This window comes from Musca domestica, unplaced genomic scaffold, assembly GCF_030504385.1.
Source record: "Musca domestica strain aabys unplaced genomic scaffold, Musca_domestica.polishedcontigs.V.1.1 27, whole genome shotgun sequence".
NCBI lineage: Eukaryota > Metazoa > Arthropoda > Insecta > Diptera > Muscidae > Musca > Musca domestica.
Genome location: NW_026712286.1, coordinates 1,443,717 through 1,462,846, shown reverse-complemented (window position 1 = coordinate 1,462,846; position 19,130 = coordinate 1,443,717). Strand labels below are relative to the sequence as shown.

At 36.9% G+C, this 19,130-nt stretch overlaps 4 protein-coding genes across 10 annotated transcripts; 1 reads left to right on the top strand and 3 right to left on the bottom strand.

The window, feature by feature from the left end:
• Positions 1–318: 318 nt before the first annotated feature.
• LOC101890470 (large ribosomal subunit protein uL24) lies at positions 319–1,490 on the bottom strand. The gene is made up of 2 exons (XM_005177118.4): positions 1,341–1,490; positions 319–991 (listed from the first exon to the last, which is right to left on the bottom strand). The coding sequence occupies exon 2, from the start codon at positions 965–967 to the stop codon at positions 518–520; it is 450 nt and encodes a 149-aa protein (XP_005177175.1). The 5' UTR covers positions 968–991; positions 1,341–1,490; the 3' UTR covers positions 319–517.
• Positions 1,491–1,701: 211 nt separating this feature from the next.
• On the top strand, positions 1,702–3,153 carry LOC101890749 (protein PBDC1). Its single transcript, XM_005177120.4, has 4 exons — positions 1,702–1,834; positions 1,898–2,005; positions 2,554–2,759; positions 2,816–3,153. The coding sequence occupies exons 1-4, from the start codon at positions 1,820–1,822 to the stop codon at positions 3,003–3,005; spliced, it is 519 nt and encodes a 172-aa protein (XP_005177177.1). The 5' UTR covers positions 1,702–1,819; the 3' UTR covers positions 3,006–3,153.
• Positions 3,154–3,429: 276 nt separating this feature from the next.
• On the bottom strand, positions 3,430–7,922 carry LOC101890924 (protein argonaute-2). Of its 2 annotated transcripts, none has more exons than XM_005177122.4 (11): positions 7,742–7,922; positions 7,548–7,631; positions 7,329–7,457; positions 6,457–7,251; positions 6,065–6,354; positions 5,926–6,014; positions 5,270–5,864; positions 4,840–5,211; positions 4,115–4,783; positions 3,650–4,017; positions 3,430–3,590 (listed from the first exon to the last, which is right to left on the bottom strand). In XM_005177122.4, exons 1-11 carry the CDS (start codon positions 7,755–7,757, stop codon positions 3,497–3,499), a joined length of 3,501 nt encoding a protein of 1,166 aa, XP_005177179.2. In that variant the 5' UTR covers positions 7,758–7,922; the 3' UTR covers positions 3,430–3,496. The 2 variants fall into 2 exon arrangements, with proteins under 2 accessions (XP_005177179.2, XP_005177178.2); XM_005177121.4 differs by having other exon boundaries at positions 6,457–7,269; positions 7,742–7,920.
• A 3,369-nt stretch (positions 7,923–11,291) lies between these two features.
• Positions 11,292–18,717, bottom strand: LOC131803090 (protein kinase C and casein kinase substrate in neurons protein 1-like). Of its 6 annotated transcripts, none has more exons than XM_059124061.1 (11): positions 18,250–18,391; positions 17,769–17,958; positions 16,163–16,269; positions 15,956–16,065; positions 13,648–13,985; positions 12,627–12,853; positions 12,443–12,563; positions 12,269–12,379; positions 12,030–12,187; positions 11,768–11,928; positions 11,292–11,684 (listed from the first exon to the last, which is right to left on the bottom strand). In XM_059124061.1, the coding sequence occupies exons 3-11, from the start codon at positions 16,264–16,266 to the stop codon at positions 11,572–11,574; spliced, it is 1,443 nt and encodes a 480-aa protein (XP_058980044.1). In that variant the 5' UTR covers positions 16,267–16,269; positions 17,769–17,958; positions 18,250–18,391; the 3' UTR covers positions 11,292–11,571. The 6 variants fall into 6 exon arrangements, with proteins under 6 accessions (XP_058980044.1, XP_058980046.1, XP_058980049.1 ...); XM_059124063.1 differs by lacking the exon at positions 18,250–18,391 and adding an exon at positions 18,018–18,213; XM_059124066.1 differs by lacking the exons at positions 17,769–17,958; positions 18,250–18,391 and adding an exon at positions 18,669–18,717.
• Between the last annotated feature and the right edge of the window lie 413 nt (positions 18,718–19,130).

The following is a 19,130-nucleotide window of genomic DNA, read 5'->3' as shown; positions in this document are numbered from 1 at the left end:
AAGCTCTGTCTTAGACAGCAGCTTTATTATAAATTATCATCAATGTCTCATAACAGCTGTGATTTTGTTTCAGAACAAAAGGGTGGTATATATCTAACAATAAATAACTTCAGCGAATTGTTGTTGTTCTATCTCCTGTATAGTTTGCAACATAACTTATGACACCAGCTTGAGTTGCATACGAAAAAAAAATATTCCAATTGTGAAACAATTTTGAATTGAGGTTTACACATCTCAAATCTCAGCTTACATATGGGCACACGGACACATTTGTTTACATTCTTAATTCTACCCCAAAACATAGGAACTTATCAAGTCTTAATTTTATAAAACATTTGCTTTCTTTATTTTAAAGAAATCCAATGGTTTTTATTATTTTAATAAAAATAAATCGATGGCATCCAATAGTCACTGACCATTTTTACACACATGCCACCATCCTCCCGATAATTGTATTGATGGTTGTTTGTTTTTGTTGTTGTTATATTACACAGCACAACTATGAACTAGATCAGGCTTAAGCAGTTTCCATGGGTTGGGCAGCGGTTTCTTCGGTGTATTTGCCCTTATCCTTGCCCAAAGCAGCCAAACGTCCCTTGCCGCGACGTTCCAAGATAGCTTTGCGATCCTTGTCCAATTTCAATTTGACAATCAAACACTTGGAGGGATGGATGCCGACATAAACGTTGGTACCGTTGGCATTTTCACGTTGGATCTTCTCAATGTAGACGACAAACTTCTTACGGTAGGCTTGGACAACCTTGCCGACTTGGTTACCCTTGAAGTGGCCGCGCACAACTTGTACTTCATCATCCTTGCGAATGGGCATGGAGCGAACGTTGTACTTTTGACGCAACTCCTTGGAGAGGGGAGCCGACATAAGGCGACGACGAATGTGGGAGGGGGCCTGGAAATGGCGCTTGCGGTTCTTTCTGCGGGAAGATGTCACGAACTTGTTCAATTTCATTTTGGATGTGCTTTGTTGGGTTCACTGCAAAAGAAAAAGGAAACTATTAAAAACCAGGCCGATAATTTAAAACACACTAACTTAAAACACTAATTAAGCGTTAGTGAAAATGAGGAGAGATTTTCTTTACACCATCACATATATTTGTTTACTTCGTACGAAGCAAAGGAAAAAACATTAACAAGTCTTTGTATTTTTAAGGCGGCATCACTTCAATTGGCATTTTTTCATTTTCATTAACACTTCTCGATAAAATTTTCATTTTTTATAATTGTTCAGCTAATTGTGAGAATCCTTCACAACGTAATTCAATTCAATTCTTTTCGTAATACACGATGTTTTTTGATTTAAAAATTTCACTGAGAAAACTTACACCAAACAACTATCGTAAAAATACGAAAAAGAAAGAAATTGACAGTTGCGCTGTCGGAAGTAGCAGCGGCCAGTTGTCAAAAGTGTTCGTTAAGTTTCTCATATGTCATTGTCCAAATACAACACTAAACTAAACGAAAATCATGCCAGAGTTGCAATTGGGAAAATATTTAAAAATAAATTGACCTTTATATGCAAGGTGGTGCTTTTTCTTAAGACCCCATGAAAATATAGAAAAAACAAAGAATCGATTAAAACCAAGTAATGGTGTGTATCCCACAAAATTCTCCGATCCGATTTGTAGCCTCTCACAAAACATGGGTCCGATTCATTTCTTTGATCTGGCAAAATATCGATGACCGCACCATTCGATATCGTTCGGTTGTCAGCTCTAACAGTTGATGGGGTTCGTTCGTATTTGTTGCGTTGTTTTTCACGTGGACCAAGAGAACATTAATTAAAAAAAAAAAATCTTCAATAATGGCTGAACTAATGGTTCGTAGGAAAATCTGATCCCATTCCATATTCGCCGATAAACATTATCGTTACTGTTTTCAGCACGGAGCGTCTTTATTATCGAGGCCAGCCGACGAGTTCGGAAATGATGGTCTGGTGGAGGAGATGTGGGCAGTCAAAGCTATGGATCATGCCGAAGTCCATTTTAATGTAGGTTTTTTTTGCGGAATTACGGTAATAAGAGCAGGACATTGAACAGACAATTATCTGATGATTTCGAAATTGTTCGGGCCACTAGTTATTTTCTCCATATATGGACATTTTTTAAATTCCTTAACACTAGCTAAAAACCTAGCGAGGAAAGGCCAGAATGTGGGCCAATGTATAAATCAAATCGAAACCAATTGGGTTCAGGTATTTCTAGGTTGTATGTGATATCTTGTATATAATATAGCATTTACGTCTTTGGTAATATTACGCATTTAATTTATCAAACGATTCAGAATATCATATAAAAGGAGCTGGGTTTCTTGTTGTCTCCTTTTGCCTGTAACAAACAAATGCACATAACCCTAGTCTCTGCCATAGTGAGGTATTGTACATTAAACTGTCATATTTCAAATGCTACATTAGCTAGAAAAAGGACAGCTCATTGGACCACAGATATTAAATGTCCTACCATTATTCCTCAGTTACACGGCTTTGCGCATCCGCAACATCATGCCTTTAACAAGACTTTTTCTCCAATTCTCTTGCAGTTGATAACTAGTGTTCACCCATCCTGTCTCAGACTAACGCCCTACGATGATCAGATCTACCAAACTTTTCGCCAAGATTTTCCAGATTTGAAAGTCGACATACTTTCTGATGACATTTTAAAATCACCTGAAGCTAAATTGGCTTGGCGTAACTTTGCCGAAAAATTCAACAAACTAGAAGACTACTCTTACGGAACCTTAATGCGGTATGTATGAAAATTTTGCAAAATAAAGATGGTTATTTAAAAAATAATTGTTTTAGCGCCGATGCATCAAAAGAATTTTCCCCTGAAAATTCCCTACTTGTAGTTCGCATCCAATTCTTGGCCATTGAAATCGCCCGCAATATCGAAGGTTACAATGATGAGGTGTATCGTAAATTTAGACCTGCCCCCAAAACACTGCTGACAAGTGAAAACAATGGAAGCCAACAGCAGGAAGTTTCTCAATGAATATAATGCCACCATTAATGTTAGCTTCGAAATAAGGATATTTTTACAAGAAATATTTATGTAGCTTTTTAGACACCTGTATAATTTAAGTAATACTTATTAAATTAAAATGTATGTTTCGGATCATCCCAACATGAAAACAATAGTATTTACTGTGTTCTGACTAACGAAATCTTTAAGCGATGGCTGATTTGTCAGTTATGTGTCCAGCCTCTGATTCACTTCGTGTAATGCTAAATAAAAATTCATCTGAGTCTCGGCTGGTATCTAAACCGAGGACCTCGAATGGGCATGTCTATCGTAAGCTATCCACACATCAAATATGTCCGATGAGCAGCTTAACCAACAACGAAACGCGTCGCACAGTGGTGAGAGTTTTCCCTTTTCATTAAGCCAGCCCGTAACAGAAAAAAGTGCACATCGCTGAAGGTTAAATAAGCTTTATTTTATTAAGATTATTATGTGTGAAAAATAAAAAAAATCGAATCATTTTATATGAAGTACATTGGATTACACTCCATAAAAACAGGTTTAATAAGACGCTGCTCGTATTCACGTTTCAAATCTTTCGAGAAAGTTCTTGATCTAAAAAGAGGAACAAAATTATTGATAGGATACAAATTTCCTTTCAGAATAAAACTTACCCTTCTAAATAAACACGTCCACGAAATGCTACCAAATGCGCTAAATATGCAGGAGCCGGATAGGAAACAACTCGATTACAACGTGGAAACAAGTGACACAAATTATATGTAAGTTGTTGCAAAAGATCTATATCGAGGTTTGACTCGTCCATGATAACGTTATAGCGAGTAGGTTTCGCTGTACCTTGGATCGATTGATGGCTAACCATGAAGAACTGAACTTCGTTCGGATGAGTAATGTGCTGGTCGACAACAGTGCCTGGTACCACATTGTTAAAATCGCGGTCGTCGCGTGGTTGTGTCATGGGGAAAAACCTAGTGTGGTGTCGCTTAACAACAATGATACAGGTCAATTTCGGACTGCATTTCTGTGTGATTGAATATAAAGAAAGAAACATACATAGACACATTATAGATACGCAGGTGTTGATTATGATGGATTACATTGAAGGCAAAGTTATTTACCAATTTGGCGCAAGCTCTTTTTATTGCCTTTAATTCAACATTCGCAATGATGGGGAATTGGCCATCCGACACGCCGTCTCTGTAGTAAATAATCTGAGAAGGATACGTTTTCATGTATTTGAAATAGACCTTCAAATGTTGGGTTGCGATCGACTCCATGTCTTCGATGTCTTCTCTAGTCGACTGTTGCAATCTGTATTGCATGTTATAACAAGCTCCAAATGGATCGTGTGAAGCTGTGACTCCAACAACACTAGGAATGTGACGCTGATCGGGGGACGGGTGCGTTACGTCGGCGCCCATAAACATCACATTTTTTAATGGTGTCATCATCTGTTTCATGGCAATATCCCTATCCTGAGATATTTTGTGATTGGTTCCGTTAAGCTTCCCGTTTACCTTTAGGAGTATATTCGAAAAAACTGTTAGATCTCTTGCAGTTCGTCCGATAGTTTCCTCCTTTATACACTGTGTTAGAATTCCAACTCTCAATTCGGCGTTTTGCTTTATATCGGAATAAGTGGTTCTACTGTTTCTACCCAAGACAACAAATACCAGGGCATACTTTTGTTTTGCAAGATCCGCAAGTGTGGCATTGATATTGCGATATGCTATAATTTCGGCCGAGTTTTCAAGGTTCATATTCAAATTTTTTGAGGTGGTTAAGACCTGCCAAAAAAGAACACGTTTTAACCTAATTCATTTTTCACATTTATAATGCTTACCTTATTTTTAAATTGCTCCAAATCTCTATAACTCATCCTCGATCGGGGATTTTCTTCGTATATTATACCCCATTTGTGGCCTGCTCCGCCTTGTGGTTGAGAACAAGTCAAAAATTTTAGTCCATCCATACGCCAAGCACCACGACTTGTTCTAACTGTTTGTCCGTTCAAATACTCCATTAATGGTGATGGTAAAACACGGATTGGCACCTTAATAAAACTGGAACCGATTTGGATACCAAACGACTGGACTATTGCGCTGGCATTATGATTGAAATACGTCAACATATCCATGATTTTTGCCTTGCGGAGATTGGTTGAAGTTGCGGCAAAACGTATCATCTTCTGCACTTGTTTTGATTCGTCTTTCCGCTAGACACGATTTCAGCAAATAAATACATGTTGAGGAAACTATGATATGTGTACTTACATTTAATGCCTGACCTTCGGCAATCTTACATAATTCCATTGGCAAATAGATTGAACGGACCGTAGAACCAACTTTCACACAGTTCAATTGTGGATACTTAAGAATATAACCTCGGGATTGAAAGTATGCAGCAATAGTCATCTGTGCACCCTCATCGTTTTTAAAAGTCAATTTCGAAGCAGAATCCCCTAAGCCCATTACTTTGTATCTCTTGTCAAAACTTCCAAATGACGCTGGTGGTTGATACACAATGTCAATGTTTTTTAGGTATCGTTCAACATTTCTGTATTCGTAACTTTCCAAAGGTTTTTCCAAACTGATATTATTGTTTGCCAAGTAATCGAGCAGAGGAGATTCACGTGGAAATGACTTGTGGGCAATATCAACATTAAGAAACGGTACTTCACCCAAGATTGCAGCCTGGAACAAACCTGTCCAGGCTTCGTATCCATCCTCTAAATCGAATGGGTTTCTGGGTCTGCAAAAAAAGGAACGTCCAACACGAATGCTCCGTTCATTGTTACTTTCCGACAAAATTACATCTAAAGCTTGCAAGGCTCTCATCGGTTTGTCGGAAACTTTTTCATTGTGGTATCTGCAATAACAGCAATAGCAATAACAGCAAAGTCAGTTCAACTGCATTTCTATTGACTTACGTTCTTAGTGAATTGAGATCCACAACGCAATCGGTAGTTTCCTTAATTTCTACTCGAAATTCTTTCGTACGGTTGCCCGAATCTGGAACCTAAAAAAAACATTGTAACCTGCCCAGCCCTTAATTTAGAAACTACGTACATGAACTGTATGTTCGATTGGACCCGGAAGTCGCACTGGGGTATAGCAACTTTTTCTGCCATCAAATGCAGCTTCAATACCACCGAAAGTTTCCCTTTTGCACTGTTGAAATGCAGGACGCATACATTTTTTTGGCCGATCTGGTGTAATTGTTACGTCGTAGTGGTAGGCTTCATTTGGCATATTATCAAGAAGCAATCGTAAATAATTCACTTCTACGACACCTTCTGTACCACGTGTTCCACGAACAATACCAGCACAGGAGGCCTTTTTTACCGGAAGGATCTTTTCTATAAAAGTTAATGGAATAAAGGTAATGAGAAATTAATTAGAGGATGTTGAATAATGCCACATATCCTTTCGGACACGCACTGAAACCAGTGTTTAGTTACCTTCCGAAAGTGACAAATTTTGGAATGATGTCACAACTCTTTGCTGTTCTTGCAATTGCCTTTGTTGAGCTGCGCCTCTCTGTTGCTGTGGACGGTTGCTTCCTCCTCCCGATCCTCCTTGTTGTTGTGGGCCAGGCCCTCTTTGCTGCTGTTGGGCACCCTGATTGCCTCCCGATCCACCTTGCTGTTGGCCAGGACCCCTTTGCTGCTGTTGGGCACCCTGATTGCCTCCCCATCCACCTTGCTGTTGGCCAGGACCCCTTTGCTGCTGTTGGACACCCTGATGGCCTCCCGATCCACCTTGCTGTGCACCTGGACCTCTTTGCTGCTGTTGGGCACCCTGATTGCCTCCCCATCCACCTTGCTGTTGGCCAGGACCTCTTTGCTGCTGTTGGGCACCCTGATTGCCTCCCCATGCACCTTGCTGTTGGCCAGGACCCCTTTGCTGCTGTTGGGCACCCTGATGGCCTCCCGATCCACCTTGCTGTTGGCCAGGACCCCTTTGCTGCTGTTGGGCACCCTGATTCCCTCCCGATCCACCTTGCTGTTGGCCAGGACCCCTTTGCTGCTGTTGGGCACCCTGATTGCCTCCCCATCCACCTTGTTGTTGACCAGGACCCCTTTGCTGCTGTTGGGCACCCTGATTGCCTCCCCATCCACCTTGTTGTTGACCAGGACCCGTTTGCTGCTTTTGGGCACCCTGACTGCCTCCCCATCCACCTTGCTGTTGGCCAGGACCCCTTTGCTGCTTTTGGGCACCCTGACTGCCTCCCTCAGATCCTCTTTGCTGTTGTGCTGTTTGTTGCGGGACACCTTTTTATGTAAGTACGTATCATTGCAATTTATAAATGTTAAAAAAACTACCAACATACCTTGTTGCTGACCAGGTTTCTGAAGTTGCTGTTGTCCACCTTGTCCTCCTGGTTGCGGTGTCTGTTGTCCTTGCTGCCCTTGTCCACTTTTTTGTTGACCAGGGACTTGGCTCTGCTGACTGCCTTGGCCTATATATTATATTGGAAAATGTTTTAATACTACTATATGCCTGTTTTAATTGCGAAATAATGTTGCCATGAAACTATTAGTCAATTTACCTGATTGGGTGTTTTCTTGCGATCCTTTTTGAGGGTCCTGGGTTTGTTTTTTCCCAGACGAATCCGATTCGGATGACTTGTACTCTAAACACAAAAAACACGTAGATGTCCACAAAGTATTTCATCATACAATTCAACAAACAGACAAACAAATGTTAGCCAAACAAAAAGTTTTCTATTTTGGGAATACTCACTATTCTTTTTTCCCATGGCTGTTCAAAACTAGCTTTCTTCTATAAAATATGTATTTTTCTAATAAAATCTGCAAAAAATCTTTATTAATTTGAAATTAAGTCGAATTGTCCCGAGTTTTATTCCTTCTGTAGGTCTTTGTGTATATGGTTTCAGCTTTGTTGTGTTGGGCTGCTGCGTTTGTTGCTTATATACTCCTCAGTTTAGGGTTGCCATTCTTCCTCTTTTTAATCAGTATAATTAGAAAAACATTGTCGATTTGATAGAATTAATTTAAAAACGTTGGCTCAAATGCATTTTGTTATATCGCGAGGTGCATTGTTCACAATTATGTACTCTATATCCATCTCTCTGAAACCTATACTTACGCTCAATTTATATATTAATTTTTTGTTAAACTTGGCAACTCTTTTTGGGATGAAAATTAACATATTTGGGTTTAATAGCGTGTGAATTCCCAAGTTCGTATTTTGTTACATCAAAAAAAAAAAAACAAAGTTAAATTGTGATGCAATCAGTGTTGCCGTTTTGGGTGTTTCCGTCCAAATTTGGGCAGAAAAAAGATAAATTTTGTTGTTTGGGCGGATTTTGGGCGGATTTTTTCCATATTGGGTACAAATTTATTTTTCTTTGTTTATTTTTACGTAATTTAATTTTTTTATTACTAACTGAATTTTATATTTTTTATTGAGATAAATCGTTATTTATTTTATAGATTTTTGTTAAGTTTTCTAATAATATAATTAGGCTATAGCCGTGCGGGGCCGACCATGTGATACCCTACAACACTATAATATGTTAGAAGCACCCTCATGTCCAAATCCATTTTGGAAGATTTCGCTTTTGAAATTATGTCACGGAGCACTGCCCAGATATTACCCTTAGCATTTTGACCAGGGACATTTTGCTGTTAGTTTTTGTGGTCCATTTTACGGCTAAATATATTCCAATGGTCATCCAAAATGCCAGAATTCTTCCCTGTGCTTACCTATCTTCTCAGGCGCGTCGATTGGCTTCAATTGTGTGATCAGGAAAATTGTTTCTGTTTTTGGGTCATTTAAACCCCTAAATATTTTGCGATCATCTCCAAAAGCAAGAGGTCCCTCTGTGTCTCAAAATTTAGACTCATCTATATGATTTGCTTGTCTACGATATTTGGCTATATTCGTAAACGAAATCAGCATAAAAAAGCCAGAAGTTCGCCTATTGTGTATCGCCTGTAAGTAATGTTGGTATTTTTTTACACAAAAGTAGTGGTCCATTCTACCCGCTGTCCTAAGATCTAACTTCATGCGAGATTTCGTGTACTTAGGTTTATATTTGGGACCTTTATAACGGCTGCAAAATCAGGAACATTTTGAGTTGCTGGTCAATTTCAACCCCTAAATATATTGCGGACATCTTTGAAAACAATAGGCTAAGCCCTTCTGAGCCTAACCCTACCTTTGTGAAAAATTTCGTGAGGATCGAACGATAATTGCAATCTGTATATAAATAATAACCCTAACCTGTGTTGTAAAGTGAAAAAATATTACAAAACAAATACTTCAATATTATAAGTCAATTTGAAAAAATGCCACAAGGGCATTCTAAATTGACAAAATTTTGTTAAAATCGCTCCAGCCATTCTGAAGATATAAGCATTCTAGCTGACATCCCCTTCCTTTGTATATATACATTGTATATATTTCTCTATATATATCCGATATTTTTACTATCGGCATCTATGTAACGGTCAGAATTGACCTGTTCGTCTATTTGTGATTTCGCCGGCAGTAAAAATATTCGCGGAGTAATGGAAAATTTGACTTTTATTTATCGCAAATGCTATGGTCTACTAAACCACTAAATATTACCCGATGACCATCGAAATTGGAAGGCTTCTGCCCAGTCCAAAATCTAGCCCCATGCTAAATTTCGCTTCGATTGGTCTATAACTGTGACCTGTAGAGCAACTGCAAAATCAGGAAATTTTTCAGTTCTTGGTCCATTTCAACCCCTACATATTATGCGATCATCTCCAAAAGAAATAGGGTTCTATTCTGACCTTAACCCCAGCTACATTGTAAATTTCGTGAAGCTCGGGCCATAATTGCGATCTATAGAGTGATTACGAATTAACATATAATAAATTATAAATACATTGATTGTAATACATTGAATGTAATAAAACTTGAGTACCTTTTTTATATATTTTTTTTTCAATAAAATTTACTTGAATACAAACACATATAAATTATTCAACTTTTTACAGTTTGGGCAGATATGGTCGATTTTGGGCGGTTTTTAGAAAAAATTTGGGCTGAAATAAAAATTTCAAACGGCAACACTGCTTAAACCATACAAAATCACTTTTTAAAATTAAAGTCGCCGACTATAGCCGACTCTTAGCCGCCGTCATCGTTAATTTCACATCGGCTTTGCTCTCTGATACAAAGTTCAGTAGTGCGACTCTCTGACTGGTTGGAGATAGTTATCGATAACAATTATCTTCTATTGCTTATTTCGATAAATTAAGCATATGGAAAAAATCGCAATTGCTCTTGTCCAGTACCTGCTACCCCCTAAATACAATTTTTATACCCACCACCATACTATGGAGGGTATATTAACTTTGTCATTCCGTTTGTAACTCCTCGACATACTCATGTCAGACCCAACAAAATAAATATATTCTTGTCAGCGTATAAGTCGATTTAGCGATGTCCGTTTGTCTGTCTGTTGTAATCAGGCTATCTTTCGAATGAATTGAGATAGATGGCTAAAATTTTGCACACATGTTTATTTTTCCAGTAGGCAGGTTCAGTTCGTGAATGGGCCATGTAGGTTCACGTTTTCATATAGCCTCCATATAATGGTACCTCCCTATATTCGGTATTTTGATGATTTTAGCGACATTATTCACCGGAATTGTTTCAAATTTGGTATTTGAAGTTCGTAATGGATACTACAGTCTATAACAGAAAATTGTCTGTACAGGACCAGTTCTTCGTATAGCCCCCATATAACGGTACCTCCCAGTATTCGGTATTTTGATTTTTGTTTTTCTTGTGTATTTATTATTGTATATATTTTTGTTAATATAATTCAATGTTATAATAATAATCATAATGTTTTATCATTGTTTAATATGTATATATAAGTTAAATAAATTACAAATACTCACTAGTAAAACATGTAAAACGGAGTAGGGTTTTCACTTTTCTGAGAAAGTTTTTCACTACAAAAGGTTCGGGCGGATCTCCGCTCCGTTTTTATTCTAAATATTGCTTGCTTTCTTTGTTGGTTTGTGGTTGTGTTGTTGTGTTTTGTCTAACTTATAAAGGATATTACAAATAACTATTTTTTTCCAAGTTGTCATTAAATCTAGTGGGTTTTTTAAAAACTCACTCTCAATGAAATGAAAACAATATTTTCGTTTAATTTCCCTAAACAAATTCATTTGGTTTTTCTTTTTCATTACATAACTGAACTTATTCGTAAAGAAAGACTTAACATTGAAAATAAGAAAGAGAAGTGCATAAAACTGATGTCGTGTCCCAAAAATGTTGATTTTCTTGTTTTTTTTGTGTGTGTCTGGTCTAGGTAGAAAATATGATCTCCAAATGGTTTTGCTACTGTCCAAGATGAATGGTCCAAGGAGCTGGAGTATGTTGTCTTTGTCAGGATTGTGGGGGATGTTTAATACTTAATAAATGCTACAAAAGCTTCGGTTGCTTCTTATTGTTGTTCGTTTTTATGGTTGTTTCCGTATTGTTTTAGCATAAATAAAGTGTAGTAATAAGTTTAGAAGGTGGTGATCAACGCTGTTGATTTAAAATCGTTCAACGATTTACGTATGAACAACTTCCACATAATTTGCAGGATACAGACCAACGCGACCGTTCATACGTCCCTTACACCAACCCTGTTCATCTTCATCTTCCAGTTTTTCAAACACATCGCCTGTAAATTTAACGAAGCAATATATTAGACATACACATGTATGTTCACATATAAATAAATAGTGACTCTGGTTCTGTCCATACCTTGTTTAAATGTTAATTCGTCACTTTCAGCGCCGTCATAGTCATATAGGGCTTTAACTGGAACTCCGGGTTCGCCATTATCAACCAAAACATTGTCACCCTCATCCCATTCTTCTTCCTCTTCGAAGGGATTGGCATCAGTTGAATTCGATTTGCCATTGCTGTTGCCATCGATCATCGTAGCCAAAAGCAAAAATTTCGTTGTGTAAATGATATGTCGTTAGCTGATATTGATGTTGTAATTAATTTCAATAATACTTACGTTACGCTCGAGTTGCGAGTATGTGTTGTTTTATTTGATGCAGCTGTCGCTGTTGCTGTTGTGGGCGAGGTAGCTGTAGAGGAAGAATCTGGTTTGACCGATGATTTAAATGTTTGCGAATTATTCGATTTTTTCAAACTAGATGTGCCCGAATATTCCTAAATGTAAACAAATACCAAATGAGAAACTGCCAATAAGAGAGACAGAGAGAGATTGTGTAAATAACGTTTAAAACATACGTGTAGATCTTCATTAACCGGCCTTTGGTTAATCAAGGTAATTGGGGCTGCTGGCAAAGCTTCTTTTGATTTACTACCCTTTGCTATATCCCGGAATTCTTCGGTGTATTCCTAAGAGAAAATACATTTTGTATTAAAGGTCTGTTAATTAACGATGTCGCTAAGAAAACCTACCACAAAGGCAGGCCAGTTCATTGCCATGTTAACACCGTGATTATTCGACCACCATTTCAAATCTTTTTGATGATCGGCGTTGTTGATGGTGTGGTAAAACTCTTCATATATTTGCGGTAAGCTATGCAAAATATAAACCCCGTATTGTTTATAATATTTAGCTCTTGACGAAGATATGACTTACCTTGGTACCTTGGTTAGATCTAAAACTGCGTGCAAATTGAATAATACCTCTTTAAAGAACTCCAGCCGAGTCTTTTCCATTGCTTGGCACTTTTCAAAAACTGACGTCATATCTTCTATATACACGGAATTGTATTTGGTTATCTCAGCTATTGCCTGTTCATATTTCTCTCGGCACTTCTGAACCTGGTCTTTAGTCTTTTGAACGCGATCATGCATTTTTTTCACCTACGAGATAAATTCACAATTTGTTTTTATTTTGAGTACTAACATATTGGTAACAAAGTGGTAAAAGAAAATTAGATCAAGTTGCACCCTTTGATATAGGCCCCATTAATATATACCCTGCTATATAACTATACAAAGATTTGCATCATATTTGAAAATTTACTTGATTTTTGTCTAGAATTTTTTCGAATACATTGATTGGAAACCTTTTTGTCTTACCCTTGATGGTACAAACATTTCAAATTAACAAGCAGACTTTTTTTCAAAACATTGAGGAAACTACTCTGGAGGTAAGCATAAACATTTTTGAATAACCAAAATAATAAAAGCTCAAATTGAACTTGGAAAAACTATCCGTGTCTTTGCGTATCCCTCAAATACGAAGGCTGTATGAAGAATTGCGAGACATTGGACTCAATCGTTTACAAAGATCAACGCTTTTATGGCGTCTGATTCATTTTCACAATATTTATAAAATAAAGTTTAATTCCGGGACGCAGTCAAACATAGAAGCATAGATCTACGCTTAGACAACTTTTGCAACATATTTTTGCTTTACATTCTGAGGGGCAGTTCTTGTCCCATATTTCAATCTGACCCTTATCTACCGTTATGTTAGGGTCCATATTTTTACGCATAGTCTCACTAAAATTCTTGATATTTTCTTCTTATCTATTGGTCGACCTTCACTCCAAGTCGTAGAATGTGACAGATAAACTTTCCACAATGCTATAATATCATTCTCAAGATAAGAAAACTTGCGTGAGATTATTAGTTTAATGGCCCTTACATACCTGATCTGGCGACAGCGAGCTATCCGCGGTGGCATTACGCTCTTGGTTTGTGGCACTTTTTTCTGTTTTGCAAGCAGCATGATATTCCGATTTTGCCTTTTCAACTTTGGCCAATAATTTCGCCCACGTTTTCTGGGCCTTTTTGAATAGGTCTTCCATGTCTTTGCGTTCCTTGATCTGCATCAACGTATGATGGTAGTTATCTTTTTGCCATGCCTTGATCTGGCTACTAACGTCACTGCACAAATTCTCCTTGATCTTCATGTGAACATCTGATATACGTTCCGATTCTGTTAAAACGCCTTTCCAGGCAGCCTCTGTTGTGCCATATTCAGGCCCTGTAATTGTAAAAACACACACATACACAGTGATACACATACAAATCCAAATCATAAGCAACATAATACATTGCTTTGTCAACGTCGTCCATATTATGTCGTCTTGATGTCTTTTCTAAATAGAACAATAGAAAGCCTTAATTCCTCAACGACAAAAGCTACGGTGTCATTTGCTATTGGGGACTAGCATGAGTTGGAATCAGTTGAGTGGCCCGCCTGCATTTCTAATATTCTTTTGGGGTGTCATTGATTTTCGAAACCTTTTCCGTGTAAATACCATCAATGTACATGTAAAGCAAACTACAGCAAAGACAACAAGTAAAGCAGATGAAAACAAAAGGAGAAGCCCCCTCCGCCCATTCTGTGCCTGCTACTCTGGTAAGACACACACAATAAGGCTTTCGTTAATGTTGTCATTTACGAGTAGTACACATAATGCCCTACTACCCGGTCAAATAATGCCTGCCACCACATGTGAAACTGTTGATTCCACTGCTTACTGATCAATTGAGATTGTTTAAAGGCGGCATGGGGGTTCGTCTTCCAGATTCGAGGTAGTGTCCAATCTTTTGGGGAGTAGTGGTAAAGTTAAGTCAGAGAGAAAACTAATTCAAGACTACTAATATTTTGTTGTTGCTGTTTTATTTTACAATCATTGTAGTGCGAATTTGTCTGTATGTTCACTATTGCTACAACGGTTGCTATTTTCATCTTTCAGTACTTATTACTGGCTTGTTATTATGCATTCATTGCGGCCGTTTTTTTTTTTTTGCATGTTTGTCTTTCGTTTTGTTGTCTTCCAAGCAAGTGTCTGTTGACTATTTTCAGTATTTAGTATGACGTAACATTAATGATGCCTCGCTTTGAATATCGACAAAAATGTACAAATAGTTATGAGCTGCAATCACAAATTTATTAATAAACACTAAATGATAACATCCATATGTGTACGTAAATGTACGTTTGTACGTAAAGGTAATAGGTACCATATCGAATTGTGTATTTTCATTAACACATTCCACAGAATGGGAATGGGCTATTGTAGATATCCTCAACATTTTCCATCAATTGTCATTCTTTGGTAAAAACCTGCAAGAGACCAGGTCAATGTACTGCTTGTGCAGGAAGTAGGTAAATAGTGTGCGATGAAGAATCCAATAAATATTGTCATTTCATCTGATGACCCTTATAAAAGCAAGAGTTAGCTTTGTTTAGGTTTACACTCCCAATTTTAAATATAACAATAGTAAATTAACAACAAATTTAATTTGCTGAGCTAAAAGGAACATAATCGTTCATATATGATATACCGAAGATATAAAAAAAATATTTCATTCACAATTTTTATTATTGTGCAGACAGGTAGACGAAAGAAACGTGTCCCAAAATATGTGCCAAATACTTCAATCAATTTAGAAAATTCGTAACAATAAAAAAATGGGGCTAAATACTAAGAATGTTATTAATCTGTCGAAAGTGGTATAAGAGCGAGGGGGAAAAATATATTTTAGTCAATGGCCAATTTGTTCGTGATGTTGTAGTTGTTGTTGTTGGTGCTGTTAAACTTCTTCGTCTTCTAGTTAAGGCAAGTCAAGGCAAGACAAGAAGAAGAAACTGATAACTTTGGGTGATGGTGACGAAAGTTGCTGCTAACCGAACAAAAACAAAGTACAACAACGTGTTTGTGAAGAACATTCATACTTCCCAAATTCAATAAGAAATTTTGATTTCACTCATACGCCAGCAAGCCAGCCAGCCAACTCGCTGCTATAGCAATAATGACTTATCATGGTATGTGGTTAGTAAATTTTAAAATAGTAAATGATGTTGGTCGCAAAAAAAAAAAAAAAAACCGAATACGTTAATATAAAAAGAAGTCTTTAAGATTGTCCAGAAATAGAACGATAAATGCGTGTAATAGGGAGTGTGTGTCTGTTTGTTTGTTCTGTCAATACTGTTTATGAGTTTACCTTTCTCAATTAGTTCAGCCCATTTTTTTGACCAAGCACGCAAACTTTTGGCATATGATTTTTCTATATCAGCTCTTTCTTGTATGAGCTGTTGTAAGTCATTGCAGAGTCTATAATTAAACGAAATTTAGAAAAGAAAAGATAACAAGAACCGATCAATATGTGTGAAGTTGAAAGTGACACCAAAATAAAACAATGTATACTCACTTGTAACCATCCTCTATGCGTTTGGTGGTACGTTTGTAGTTGCCAGGCTCCCAAAACGATTCACTGCCAGCTTCTAATAATTGATCATCGCTGTGGTGCGACATTTTCTAAAAGTAAAAATAAAAAAAGGAAAAACAATAATGAGTGAATAATGAATGATTCAATCGTTGATCAGTCTATTTCAATTTAATTGCACGAAAGAATTTTAGGGCATGGTTCAGTTTTGTAATTTTATGTATTTTAAACAACGCGTTTCTTCACCAACCCAACCAAACGACAAATACTAGATTTAGATTGTAAACTAGACAGAAATATACATATTTCCATTTCATAATTGATAGAAATTAAAAAAGTACTTTGAGATGAGCATCAAAAATGTTATTGCCTTGTCATCAATTGGCGAAATTGGTATTATTAACCATTCCGTTGAATGAATTTCTGCAATGAATGAAACCTGCAAGAATATTATGCCAACAATAATAATTTAAAAATTTTAATTGCAAAATTAATTAATTCCATCCGCTTCCTATTAAAAAGTTTGAATATTAATTTGGATATTGCCTCGATTTTAACAAGTGACAAAATCAGACTATCTTCTGAGGTTCCTACTTTAAAATAATCGTATGAAGGGTTAATATTCTCCTGGAATTGACTATTTCCATAACATAATTCTTGTTTAGATTGTGATCCGGGTAAAATGGGTTTTTATGAGGAACTACTGATAATTCTTTATAATCAATTATGTTCCCCTCATTACCGGTAATCGGTTTTTGATTCTACGGGAAAAGTCAGCTTCCAGGGGAGTGAAGTAGGACAACAAACTCCCAGGTTCCTATTCATGGGCACAGGGTTTATTATCCTATTTGCTAAATTAAAGTATTTCCTCAAGCGTAACCTACAATAGTTTTAAATATTATAACATTCAATTCACAATTCAATCTATTTGTTAATTTAGACAATTACCTATTCACCTAATGTGCTCGATAATAAGCAAAAAATGTGTCCTACGTTCCCATAAATCCAGCCCAGCTAATTGCAAATCAAACCACATACAATAAGACTGACTTGGAATTATTTCCTAATTTAGCCCCATAACCAGTAACAAGTCAAGGTAATCGTTAAAATGCGTATAAATCAAATAAGTTAAAACTCTCTCAATATGCTCTCCGTTTCGGGACATATCTCAACATTGCCTCTTAAAATAATCTCCAATTGAAAAATATATAGGTAGAATTGTTAATGGTTGTTATCAGAGAGAGGTCCCACTCTAAGGAATTTAATTAATTTTACAATGACAAATGCCCCATCAGCGTTAGCGTCAGCGTTTAAACGGAACAGCTACAACAACTCTATTTCTTCGGTTGTGTTTGTTGTCGACGTTACTAATCGTCAACGCCAGCTGGCTGGCCTATCTCGCAGATACGATATCTTTATATCTTCTATTTAAACAAAGTAAGAATACCTAATATCTGCGAAATGAGAAATGGCGAGCGATTGGTGGCGCTAACAATTTCAAGAGTTAGAATTTAAATAATCTCTGGCCAGCCTGCCCCACCCGCGTACGCCCATTAGCCGTCCTTCCGTTCGAAATGGAATGTAGACTTACATAATTTAGTGCTGGAGTAGAGTGTTGTGTTATGGTTTTGGGTAATGAAGACGGTGTTTGAATTTAAATCAAGCCGTGCTTGGAGTAGCCCCGTAGAGTGTATCGTTGACAAAGTGACGAAAATTAAAATAACAATCGAAGAGATGATGGCCAGCGACCAGCAACAAAAACAACCAAAATTAGTTTTTAGCTAAAAGAAATCAAATAGTTTTGGCTGAAGTTGTAACAAGTTTAGTTTTTTTTTTTTACTTTACAACAAACAAGTTTAGTTAGTTTTTCCACACAATGAGAAATAGCGACGTCGGCGGCGATAGCGACCGACAACAACAACTACAACAATATCACATCACAGATCGATTATGCGTTTCACTGACCAGCAACCGCACAGCGCCGAATAAAATCAATTGATTTGTTTCTGTTTTTGTTGAATTTTTCACTTTTAGTTAATATACAAATTGTTTCCCTATTTTTCTTTCCTTACGTTTTATCTACACTTATGCTTGTTTTGCTTTCTTTCCGACGTAGCAGTATTGAAAAATGACTATGGGTTGGTCGTGCTAAACGTTGTCCAAAATATCGAAATGTAAAAAAAAACTCACAAAAATTCCACCGACCGTCGTTGTCAACGTCAAGCAAAAAACAATAAAACACGACTACCGACTAAAACAAAACACACAAAATTTGTTCTATGAAAAAGGCAGCGAGAAAAGTGAAAATCACTCACGGCACTCCAACACACACAAGCACACGTAGTTTAACACAATTGCCAAAAACCGAAGCGAGAAAATCAAAATAACTCATTCATTATTATTAAAATGTCAAGAAATTGTCGTAACTTGTTGAATTGGTTAAAATCGGATGCGCTTCATTAATTAATTAATGAATTGGTGACGAACAAACCTTCCTTCTTCAGCAAAAAAATCACTAAAATCGCAATTATATTCCCTCTCTGGCCGAAGAACATTCACTGGAAAGTGAGTACCGTGAATGTCATGGAATGCTCAAAGTACCGATGACATATGACATCGATTTATAGAATTTGTTATCGATTTTTAAGCCGGCTAAGAAAATTAAAGCTTTGAATAGCCAAAAATTGATGTTCTAACATATGAGCATGGTAGAACTAAGAAGGTAAAGTCATGTAATCATGTTTAAATTTTACATTTAAATTAATACATTTGACTACATCTCATAGTCAAAATCTATATTCATAAATCCATTGTGTACACACAAAATCAGAGATGGGAACTGTTTTTTATGCATTGAAATTTAACAAGGTAAATTACAGAAAATGCAGAGCTGGGAATTCTAATTTGAAATGAGATTGCCTTTATTTCATTGTACCATGCATATGTGTGTTAT